At 36.5% G+C, this 11,591-nt stretch overlaps 2 protein-coding genes across 3 annotated transcripts in view; both read right to left on the reverse strand.

Annotated features, from left to right (window-relative positions):
* The window catches only part of LOC147872051 (eukaryotic translation initiation factor 4 gamma 1-like), a 164,880-nt gene that overhangs the window by 94,496 nt on the left and 58,793 nt on the right, over nt 1-11,591 (reverse strand). The window lies entirely within an intron of this gene.
* On the reverse strand, nt 1,447-11,393 carry LOC147872056 (uncharacterized). 2 transcript variants are annotated; one of them, XM_087359337.1, is made up of 4 exons: nt 11,255-11,393; nt 9,651-9,746; nt 4,038-4,194; nt 1,447-2,436 (listed from the first exon to the last, which is right to left on the reverse strand). In XM_087359337.1, exons 3-4 carry the CDS (start codon nt 4,111-4,113, stop codon nt 2,147-2,149), a joined length of 366 nt encoding a protein of 121 aa, XP_087215463.1. In that variant the 5' UTR covers nt 4,114-4,194; nt 9,651-9,746; nt 11,255-11,393; the 3' UTR covers nt 1,447-2,146. The 2 variants fall into 2 exon arrangements, with proteins under 2 accessions (XP_087215463.1, XP_087215464.1); XM_087359338.1 differs by lacking the exon at nt 4,038-4,194.

Here is an 11,591-nt window from a genome sequence, read left to right on the forward strand (position 1 = left end):
GGACTGCAGTGAGTACTGGTACAAACACTGCAGTGGGGTCTGGGACGAGGACTGCAGTGAGAAATGGGACGAGGACTGCAGTAGGGACTGGAACGAGGACTGCAGTGAGTACTGGTACAAACACTGCAGTGGGGTCTGGGACGAGGACTGCAGTGAGTACTGGTACAAACACTGCAGTGGGGTCTGGGACGAGGACTGCAGTGAGAAATGGGACGAGGACTGCAGTGAGAAATGGGACGAGGACTGCAGTGAGAAATGGGACGAGGACTGCAGTGAGGACTGGAACGAGGACTGCAGTGAGAACTGGGACGAGGACTGCAGTGAGTACTGGTACAAACACTGCAGTGGGGTCTGGGTCGAGGACTGCAGTGAGAACTGGGACGAGGACTGCAGTGAGAAATGGGACGAGCACTGCAGTGAGAACTGGGACGAGGACTGCAGTGAGAAATGGGACGAGGACTGCAGTGAGGACTGGTACAAACACTGCAGTGGGGTCTGGGACGAGGACTGCAGTGAGAACTGGGACGAGGACTGCAGTGAGAAATGGGACGAGGACTGCAGTGAGGACTGGAACGAGGACTGCAGTGAGAAATGGGACGAGGACTGCAGTGAGTACTGGTACAAACACTGCAGTGGGGTCTGGGACGAGGACTGCAGTGAGAACTGGGACGAGGACTGCAGTGAGAAATGGGACGAGGACTGCAGTGAGAACTGGGACGAGGACTGCAGTGAGTACTGGTACAAACACTGCAGTGGGGTCTGGGACGAGGACTGCAGTGAGAACTGGGACGAGGACTGCAGTGAGAAATGGGACGAGGACTGCAGTGAGGACTGGAACGAGGACTGCAGTGAGAAATGGGACGAGGACTGCAGTGAGTACTGGTACAAACACTGCAGTGGGGTCTGGGACGAGGACTGCAGTGAGAACTGGGACGAGGACTGCAGTGAGAAATGGGACGAGGACTGCAGTGAAAAATGGGACGAGCACTGCAGTGAGAACTGGGACTAGCACTGCAGTGAGGAATGGTAGAAACACTGTAGTGGGGTCTGGGACGAGGACTGCAGTGAGAACTGTGTTATTATTATATTGTAGTATACAAAGTGTTATTTTATATAGAATTTATTGGAAAGTGTTGTTATTAATGTTTTCTAAAGTACACAACACTGTAACAACTGTGGTACATAATATGACATCAGTACTGCAGTATAAGGCAGACACCAGAAAAAGAATATGAGTCCAGCTAGAACATTATCAGAAATGTACTTACATAGGAAAAGTTAATAAAAGGAGTTTCTGATAAATTCTATATAAAAACACTTAAAGTACAACATACTGTTAACAATAAAGAGGTTTCACCTGTTTGAAATAAATTAAACAGTGATGTATTACAGATTTTAATAGTTTTAATGGCTATAAAAATTAATACTAAGAATAGAAAGATGTCACATGTTGAAATTATATTTTAATTTCTAACAAATGGGCATACAGAAAAGAACACATTCCATTATATGTGTGAAAATAAATATGTACAATTATTGGTTGAACATGGAAATTTTGATTATACATGGTTTGCCAAACATGTAATATCATACAAAAAATTCCACTGCTGTTTAAAATACAAAACATGGTTTAGCTTTTGTTTATGTGTTGGAGGCTGGAACTGTAAGGACTGCTACCCAGTTGGACAGTAAGTGTAAAAGTTTCTGTATAATAGTGGTTTTATTTAATAATAAAGAACTTTCAGTTTTAAACATCTTCATGTTGATAGCCTCTAATCCCCTTTTCCAACATATTCTGTCCTATATAGTTCTCTGAGGAATTGTGTTAGTCATCCCTCAGTTCGCTGCATATACCTATTTTCTACTACTGAATTGTAATTTCAAACAGATGTTGCAAGAAAACAAAGAAGTCTCCTCACAGACTTTTCTCTTTTATAAAATTTCACACTCAGTGAGAAGGTGCAGCATGTAGCATGACCACACAGTGATGTCATGACATTGGAAAACATGCACTGAGATAGAAGGTGACAGTGCTAACAAATTATAAGAGTTACCTGCACAGTAAAGCAGTGCAAACATTTTGTAGAGAACCAGATGTCTTCATTTGAATTTCCTGACTCCATACTGAAATGTGCAAGGACTTACTCTAATATACAGGTCTGGCCATTACATTAATATAATCACTATCTATGCTAAATCTTGAACGAATATTCTCATTAATTGATTTCTTATTATAGTGGCGACTGAAGTCTGCAACTGGTACAAAATCTTCACTCATTGGATAACGTTCTGCCCCAAGCTCCAGTACATTCATGCACTGGTATTTATGAAAATTCAGTTTGCCTTCTTCATAGTGACCCATCTTATGCACCAGCACAAGTTCCTTCACAATCTGTATGAAGCTCAGGACACAGAACCACTGGTAGAAGAGAAATACTGCAAACAAATGAAGTAACATGTACTGTGGGCACATTATTTCCCAATTGGACAATGCATTGTCACTTCGGCTCTGAATATGGAGACAGTATGCTTCTCCGAAACACTGGTATCTATCAGCCAGTCCACATGGCACCAGAACCAAAAAGAACATCATCTTCGCCACAATGTGAAAACTTCAAATCTCACTTCGAAAACACTGTCTGTGAGTCTGGACACTGTTACATCATAATAACTAGGCATCTGCTTGAACATGAAAATGTTACTGTCTAAATTAGCTACTTCTTATAGTTACTTTCTGCCAAAATAATTCAAATTAGAAGGGGGTAGAAGGACAAGAGATTAATTTAATTTTAGTGTTCATTTTGTGAATATATCTTAAATTAGAGAAGGAAAGGAGAACAGGATTGAATTAAACAAAACAGAAGATTTCCACCTTAAGATTGCATCGAAGTTTGGGGGAAGATAAGACGAAGGAAATTCTTTCTTTATGCCCTTTTCATTCCTATGTTGAGCATAGGGGCCTCCTTTCAGATGTTTTTTGATCTATTTAGACATTTGATAGAACTCCTTGGATGAGTGATCAGTCCACCTGTACACAGAACAGAACATCACAGAAAGACATGCCTTGAGTGGGATTCGAACCCATGGTCCCAGTGTCTGAGAGCACGAAGCCCACGCCCCAGACTGTGTGGCCACTGTAACCGGCAAGAAGGAAATTAGTAGATAATTAACATTTTATTTAATTCCATATTTTTATTGCCAGGAAACCTTAAGTCCCAAAAAATGTAATATTCCTAATTTCAATGCTTTGAAAGGAGTAATGTCTTTCTGTACATAGCAGACTGACCTGAATATCTGAAAACAAGATATTAGGCAAGATCTGCAGGTAAAAACTTAGTAACATTGTGAAAAGAATTAGTGAAGTGAAATGGAGTATAATGTGGTGGAAATGTACATTATGCACAGATGACAGCAGCATTCTTTGAGAGCACAAAAAATTAAGACTGTGAATACATGACTGGTGTGAAAACAAACTGATGAAATTATACAGTAAGAGAAATGAAAACGTTTTTATGAAAGAACATGGAAGAATGGAGAATACTTTATCATACGATAATTGAACCACGTGGAAATGTCAATGAATGATGATAATTTGACAATACCTCCACATATAGGTTTCACTTCCAACTGTTTTCAGTATGCCAAAGTGGCTTATTTAGATCTGGACTGAGTGCAAGTTTTAATGCAAGAATAATAAAGATTGTAGGATTTGAGGTTTTCGCTGCAGTAAGTCTGAAGATGATTGTTAACCATTTTCTTGGTATACTGGGTCTTTACATCATAGCTTTAAGTGAGAGGCATATCAAAGAATATAAGATAGATTTTTTTATAAATAGAAATGAAATGTAGATAAAATATTTAAAGGACTCTGATACCTATTTATTTTTGATTTAAACTTTTTGTAATTAAAACACTGAACTAAAAATTATGAGCAATATCAACATCATAAGGAGCACATCACATTAACCTATTATAAAAAACTGTACAACCACACTATATTGCATGAAATTCTTGTACGATGGATTTCTAGAACTTACATAAGACAAAGCCTCCTAAACAGCAGCCGCCAATAAGTAAACCAAGGTCTGCAATGTTCTCCTTTACCAGTAACATGGCAATAACAAAGCTGGTGGTCAAGATGACTAGCCGAGCAATTTCCAGCACAAGAAATGGGTACACACATCACAGGGACACCTGAGTGTTAGAATAAGGACATTTTTTATAACACATGTATACTGATACAAGCACACACACATGAGGCAAAGTATCTACCATTCAGCGCTCTAGTTTCATTGAATAAAAAATTGTTTGTTTCAATATAAAATAAAATGCTCTCACTTGTGGGCATATAATTTGACAGTCTGTTTATCATTTAATTCTCTATTTAAAATTGTCACCCCATTATTAGGTAACTTTATAATAATGTCATATCACATGATTCATGACCATATCTTTTAACCTATATGTATGTGCCAGACCACTCACATGCTGTTATTTTACATTCCTGCACTGGTACTCAGGTAAGGGAGCTTCAAGTTTTTCATCAATATATGCTATTATTATGTATTCTTCTGTTTTATGGGAAAGGAGGTATGAGTATGGTATACTGTTGCATACCATACTGACAGGAAAAGAACCCTGCCTCTAAATAATGTTTGAAAACAAAAAATGAACAGTAATTTGACTCAGCATTTGACTCCAGTCAGTTAACTTACACAGTTCTCTGAGTGCCAGCCCATCTCTGAGGACCATGTCCCACAGAAATTTCATGCATTGCTGTAAAAAAATGAGTTTGACTCATTTCTAATTTGTCTGCAATTAGTATAGCAGGAAAAGGTTTTTCAGATTTGGTGGTTAAGTTTCAAAATGTTCATGAATGAATTGTAGCTTTAATGCAGTTCTGCACTTATTATGGTATTCAGTAAATGTGCTTTGTAGTCTGTTCTGTTCTTGGATCTAACAAGATGCCTGTTCCTCCCTGATTTGTTTGAATCCTCCTTCCCAATTAGTATAAATTGTTCAGCTTTTGAATTCATAAAGAATGGCTGTATCACAGTTTCCATAAGTTGATGTGACTGTTGCAGTTATATTTTTGTTATGGTTGAAAGTTCATTAAGAACCTTGATTTTGCATATTAGGCAATCAAAAAAAGTTACACTTTAGGAACCCAATACTTTTCATCCTTAAGCCAACAAGACAAGAATTACCATTTTTTAAACAGTAGTGTGAAAAACCTGTCATTGATAATGCATGAAGAAACAAGTATACTTTTGTTTCTTTCCTTGTGTATTTTCTGGTAGTGAATTTGTATGAACTAAAATTAATGTACAGGCTTTAAAATTATCAGAACAACAAAGAACATGCTTTTCCACAACAAGATTACTGTGAACTTAAAAATAATTCACACAAAAACGAACACTGTATACAGCCTCCGTCTAGGAACACTCACGCGACTTACATTTACGCAAACGAATCTGCAGAAACAATCAATATTTTAGACGTCAGTTACAAGAGTTACTCCATTCTGACATTTGCTAATATGAACAAGTGTTGTAGGATCATAATCTCTTTAAACCCAGATCGAAGTCTTGATTAATAATGTTCCATAAAGTTTACCAGAGAATGTTTGTTTCTTCAAGATGTTTGCAAATAGCTCAGAATTTTGTTCTGACGAGCCGAAGGAAATCAAAATTTTCTGTGAATGATACCTTTCTCTTTCTGATGACCGATGATTGACATTGTTCTTGAATGTTATCTGCGAAATGTTGTTAGTGGAAATCGAGCCCCTACTAAAGGTAAAGGGCCAGAGGAGGGAACCCATATTCAGAACTGACCTGTTTCTTCCTTTGATGTAAATGATATTTTAATTTTCTGTTGTGATAACGCTCTACTAAAATATTTCACGATCACCGTTGATAAATGACTAAAACATGGCGATACTTATTGTACCTTTTTCTTTTACATTATCAAGCTGAAAATTAGAAATTACTAAAAATGCTGTAGACCGTACGCTCTTGAACAACATTTCTTTATGGTTGATTATTGATTAAACAGCATTCATTGAAGGACTGCGAGAATTAACTTGTGTTTTCAAGTTGCAAATTAATCAGATTGTTGCATGGAATTGGTGTGACTGGGTCAGTGACCCTCCAAAGGAGATTCAAAGCATAAACATTATAGGAGTATGTGTTTAACAAAAATAATTCTGATTATATACATGCTTATACTTGTACTTATACATTACACTCTGTCATGATTGCAAGGAACTCAAGCATTGAACAAAAAAGACTAAACTCTAACAACATGGTTTGAGCATGGGTGGAGAATGGTCAAGTTCTCCATCACATCAGCTTGAATTTATGTAGTTTCTCCTGTTGGGACATAATAAGTCAACTGAAACGTTATATGTCAGAATGATCAGATTTTTTCAGCAGGAAGTAATAAGAAAAATTAACAATAACAAAAAAAAAAAAAAAAAGGAATACTTATGAAGAACAAAAATTTAGACAGAATCAGAAATCATTAAAACCAAACAAAGAACATAAGCCAGAAACATTGATGATTTGAACACTCAAATTGGCATGATTAGATAATACCTGCTTGTCATTAGTACCCACCCACAGAACATACAGAACCTTAAATAACCTATCATGGCCTGTTGGACTGCCCTGTAACTTGCAAATCTTTTTTGCTGATTGATTGATCTCATAACTAGGTTGGCTGATCGAATTGGTCATACACACCATGTGAGCCAATGTCTTGTGTTTCATTTTCCTGCTGTTAGTGTTGATCTGCAAAATCCTAGCTTTATCCTAACCTGTCCACTGATCTTCATAAATATGTTGGACCAGTTTTGATTATTTGAGATAGTGAGCATGTTTCGAGAATTATACTGCTGTCTACCTGATTCACCAACATATCATCTTTCATATTCATAAGGAATGTTGCAAGTGTAATGTGGCATCTGTCACTTGAGGATGGAAGCAGATCCACCATCTGAAACATTCTCTTTGGAATACTAGACCATGGACAAAGTCTGGAAACCCAGTACTAATAGTAACATACCACTACCAGAACTCTTTAGAATTAATTATACTTAAAGTTATAATTTAAAAGTAAGTTACTTCAATACTAGATATTTATACAGACAATAAAATAAAGATCAAATTTAATTCCAAGTTATCTGTATCTTCACCAATCAATCGTGGGCGTCCACAGTCCCCAACTTTGTTCAGTGTATACTTGAATGAAATACAACATGTTTGGGAAACAGAAAAAATAAAAGGATTTCCAATCTCAAGAATACAAGCTTAAAAACAATCCTTTTTGCTATTGACCAAGTACTAATCTCAACTTCAGGAAAAGATTTACAAATATCAATTTATAAGATGAATAAGTTAATAAATAAATACAGGGTGACGATCTCAACAGAAAAGACAAAGACAATGGCATTCTGTGGCTGAGAACCAGCAAAAAGTAAAATAGTAATAGACAACAAAATTATTGTACAAATAAACACTTTTAATTACCTTGGTTGCTCCCTATCATATGAAGCAGAAAAAGACATAGATATCAAACTTTCAGAATTCCTGAAAGTTACTGGCCTTATCAGCATGATTTTTAAACCATCAGAAGTCCAAAAACGAACTAGAATAAAAATATATAATACTTTGGCACTACCAACAATTTTATATGGCATTGAAAACTGGACAATGAAAAAGAGGACAAAAACAGAATTACAGCTGCTGACATGAAATTTATGAGATGCACTGCAAAGTACACTTGGATGGCCTATAAAAGAAATGAAGACACACTTAAAGAGTTAAAAACAAAACCCATTTTAGACAAGATTTTGAAATATAAAAACAATTGGCTTCAACATGTTAACAGAATGCAGAGAGACAGACTTCCCAAATTATTAAAAACTACACACACTGTGGACAAAGAAACCCTGGAAGACCACAGAAGAGGCTTTTAGACTATGAGACCAGAACAGGTCAATAAGACCAAACTCCTTGACTGTTTGATGATGATGAAATAGGTTACTTATGCTTAAAATAAAAATAAATATTACAGAATTATTAAAATTGTGATTTTAAGCTAGTTTTATGACCATTCTGTACCACTTTGTATGTGTGGCTCTTTCCTAGACTTGCTTGATCCTCACATAAAAATGAAATAATGTTATAGTAGCTATGGGCTTCATTATCTACACTTTGTGGCAAGGAAACTGTGATAATATTATAACTTATCTCACGTTGAAGGCTGAGCCTGTCGCAGAAGCTGCCTGCAGAAGTATTGACTGTCTTTCTTCTCTTTCAGTGCTTGGAGTTATTGGGGTAATGCATATATTTGGCAGAAGAGGGAACCTCTATTACACTGGTGGCATAAATTGTGAGGTGGATCTGTGAAATAACTGTTGATTGTGTAGGGAAATAAATAATTTTGTACATTCAGTGTTCATTTGAAACAAGTAAATTGTGTATTGTGTTGGACACTGTTATTTCTGAAATAGCTTATTCAGGTTGTTGATATGTAAGCTCCTGTCTGTAAATCTAATTTTAAGAACTGGCTGTATTATTTGAAGGATACATGTAAATAAGCAGTGCTTTGTTTGAATGATGTCATGTACTGGTATGTTTCAGTATTACCATCGTATGCTTGTTGTGTTGTGTTGTGTTTCTCTTTGCTCTAATTGTACATTATCTATTATAAGAAAAATAGTACTTTCAGTTGTTTAGTACTTCAAAATTTTGTTCCTACTGTGCTTGCATCATCAATACATTTGCCAATCTTAAAAAAAGATTACTTTTATTCTGGGAGTCCTAATTTTCTATTTGGTTGCAGTACGCACTGCTAATGTGTGCTTTCATAAAAACCATTCTCCTACAAAATGTTGTATTGTGCTCATGGAAAAAGAAGTAGGACAACAAATTTCTTCAAAATTGTTGTTAGTGTAATAGTGAAATATGTTTAAGTCCATTATCATGGCAATGTTCACTATCACCAGTTATTCTTCTGGAATGGTAAAAACTCCCCACAGAACCAGTCGGTAAATTATTAAGTTTATTTTATATTTAATTTACACCACAATGCTTTTACCCTGTCCAGTGGGTATGGTGTGTCCACTACAATTACCATAGTATGATGTTTGTAGATTCAACAAATATAATGATTTTCAGCTGTGTAAACACACATGCCATGTTCATTGGCCCTTTGTTTTAGTTTTTAATATTATAAAGTGGTTTGTGTAGTCCTGACTTCAAGCCCTACCTGGCCAAAATCATGGTGAAACCTAATACAAAGGTTGTGATTAGATGATGAAATATGTGGTGAACAGAGATTAATTTAGTGTTTATTCAGAGAGTGAATTGAGTGATAGTGACTGTGAAGTGATATGGTTGTGAAATTTTTGTTTGCTAGTAAACAGAGTGACACCATGAGAAAAAACAAGGAAGGCAAAATTAAGGAAAGGAGATAATGTGGCAGTATGCAAGGACAGATTGGTGATCATGAAGGGGAAGGACAAGAGTATCACTCATGACGAAAAATTGATCCATGTTAGGGTTTGAGACCGAGATGTAAAGAGGCCTAAAGTAGTTATTTAATATAATTCAGTGATAGGAGGAATGAATATGAGTAATGCTTACCTGATAAGCTCCTGCAGCACTATGAACAGGCTGAAGAAGTTCTGTCAGAAACACTTTCATCATTTTATTGACATCTATTGCACCATTTCTTACTTCCTGTAAAAAAAAAAAAGAAAAAGCAAGGCAAAATTACTAGGTTGGAATTCCAGTACAGACTTATAGAGAACTTGATTTCAAAGCACCACAAAATTGAAATAAGGCCCTCAGACTGCCTCACCAACTGCTATATATATGCAGCTAGGATACATTGCTGCTACAGCTTCCAAGCAGGACCTATATGGGTGGTGCAAATATTTCAAGGACCAATTACTTGGTATTATCAGTAAATCACATAACAGGACATTGTGATATTTTGATCTGAGCATATTCCACATTTATGTTCACTCAACTTCTGTGTAGTGATCCATCTCTTTAACATCTGCTATCTGTAAGCTGTGTTCAGCTGAACTTCCACCAACTTTGTCACAGGTGTATGTTTAGTGTTTCAAATCTGAACATTTGCCCATAGGGTTGCATAATGTATTGTGTATGTCAGAAATGAAGTATTTACAACCTTATTTCAGCTAGATTCCTTGTCAGTGGCATAATGATCAATAATAATGATAACGTTCTCAGTATTTCTAAAAATGTAAACATAAATGTCATGTAAGGGCCACATTTGTTGAAATAAGCATGCTGTGTGCTGTCTGACAGTTCATCTTTCAATCATCGTTTGTTTGGCAATTTTATATTTAAAAATGGCCCAGATAATGAATTTGAAAGAGTAAATAACTTAAGGTTAAGCCATCTTTCGTTCGTGTATCTGGAACTCTTTCGTATCCTTATCGTGTTAAGTGTGGAGTGCCTCAGGGTTCCACCCTAGGCCCCTTACTTTTTAATATATTCATTAATGACATCTGCGACTCCATACATAATTCACAGTGCCTTTTATTTGCTGATGACTTAAAGATGTATCGGAGTATCAGCGATGTTGATGACTGCAAACTGTTGCAGGACGACATCCATTCAGTGCAAAATTGGTGTCTTGTGAATGGGATGCAACTTAATTTAAGTAAAACGACTGTTATATCATTCACCCGGAAGACAAACAGTATTTATTTTAATTACAAATTGTGTAACAACCTGGTGGCACGCTCCCATTGTGTTAAAGATCTCGGTGTTCTACTGGACTGTAAGCTCTATTTTCACCAGCATATCAACTATATATTATCACAGAGCTTGAAAATGCTAGGTTTGATTCGGTACATTACTTCTTCCTTCTCCACTGTTGAAAGCCTTTTGGTCTTGTACAGTACATTAGTCCGTTCCAAAATTGAGTATGCATCCGTTGTTTGGAACTCTATTACTAATACAGATTCCTTTAAATTGGAAAGGATTCAAAGGAAATTTGTAGCTCTATGTTACGCTAGATTCTTTAATGGCGTTTGTGCCTATAATTATGACGATATATTAGTTAGATTAAATTTCTTATCGTTACATTTAAGGAGGAGGCTTTTGGATGCTCTATTCCTCGTGAATATTTTTAAAGGCAAAATTAGTTGCTCATCTGTTGTTGATACAGTTAGTCTCTGCATACCTACTAGGTCTATCAGAGACTTTTCTACCTTTGTAAGACTTGAGGTTCTCACAGCGGTGAGTATGAAGATATCCATCTTCTGGGTTATTGCGCTGTGTAGTCTGGTCGATGTTAACCAACGTTTCAGAGGTCATATGACGGAGGCAGTATGACCTCTGAAACGTTGGTTAACATCGACCAGACTACACAGCACAATAACCCAGAAGAAGGATATCTTCTTATTCTACCTTTACTGTACAACGTAATTTCAAGGCCAGTCTCTCTGCCAGATGTGTTTCTGCTGCCAATGCAGTCTGTAGGAGCATCGACATCTTTAACAAAGATTGCATTTTGCTTGCTGAGGTCAGTCAGCTTTTTGAACAATA

The sequence above is a fragment of the Zootermopsis nevadensis genome, unplaced genomic scaffold (genome assembly GCF_977971745.1).
Source record: "Zootermopsis nevadensis isolate Lab colony 2312 unplaced genomic scaffold, Znev_1.0 Znev_ptg000031l, whole genome shotgun sequence".
NCBI classification, from domain to species: Eukaryota; Metazoa; Arthropoda; class Insecta; order Blattodea; family Termopsidae; genus Zootermopsis; species Zootermopsis nevadensis.

Bases quoted from the DNA above. Each gene is read 5' to 3' on its own strand.
- LOC147872056 (XM_087359337.1), bottom strand. From the start codon at position 4,113: ATGTTACTGGTAAAGGAGAACATTGCAGACCTTGGTTTACTTATTGGC. The intron at 2,437-4,037 runs GTAAGTTCTAGA...ATTTGTTTGCAG, and splicing joins TTTAGGAGGCTTTGTCTTAT to TATTTCTCTTCTACCAGTGG.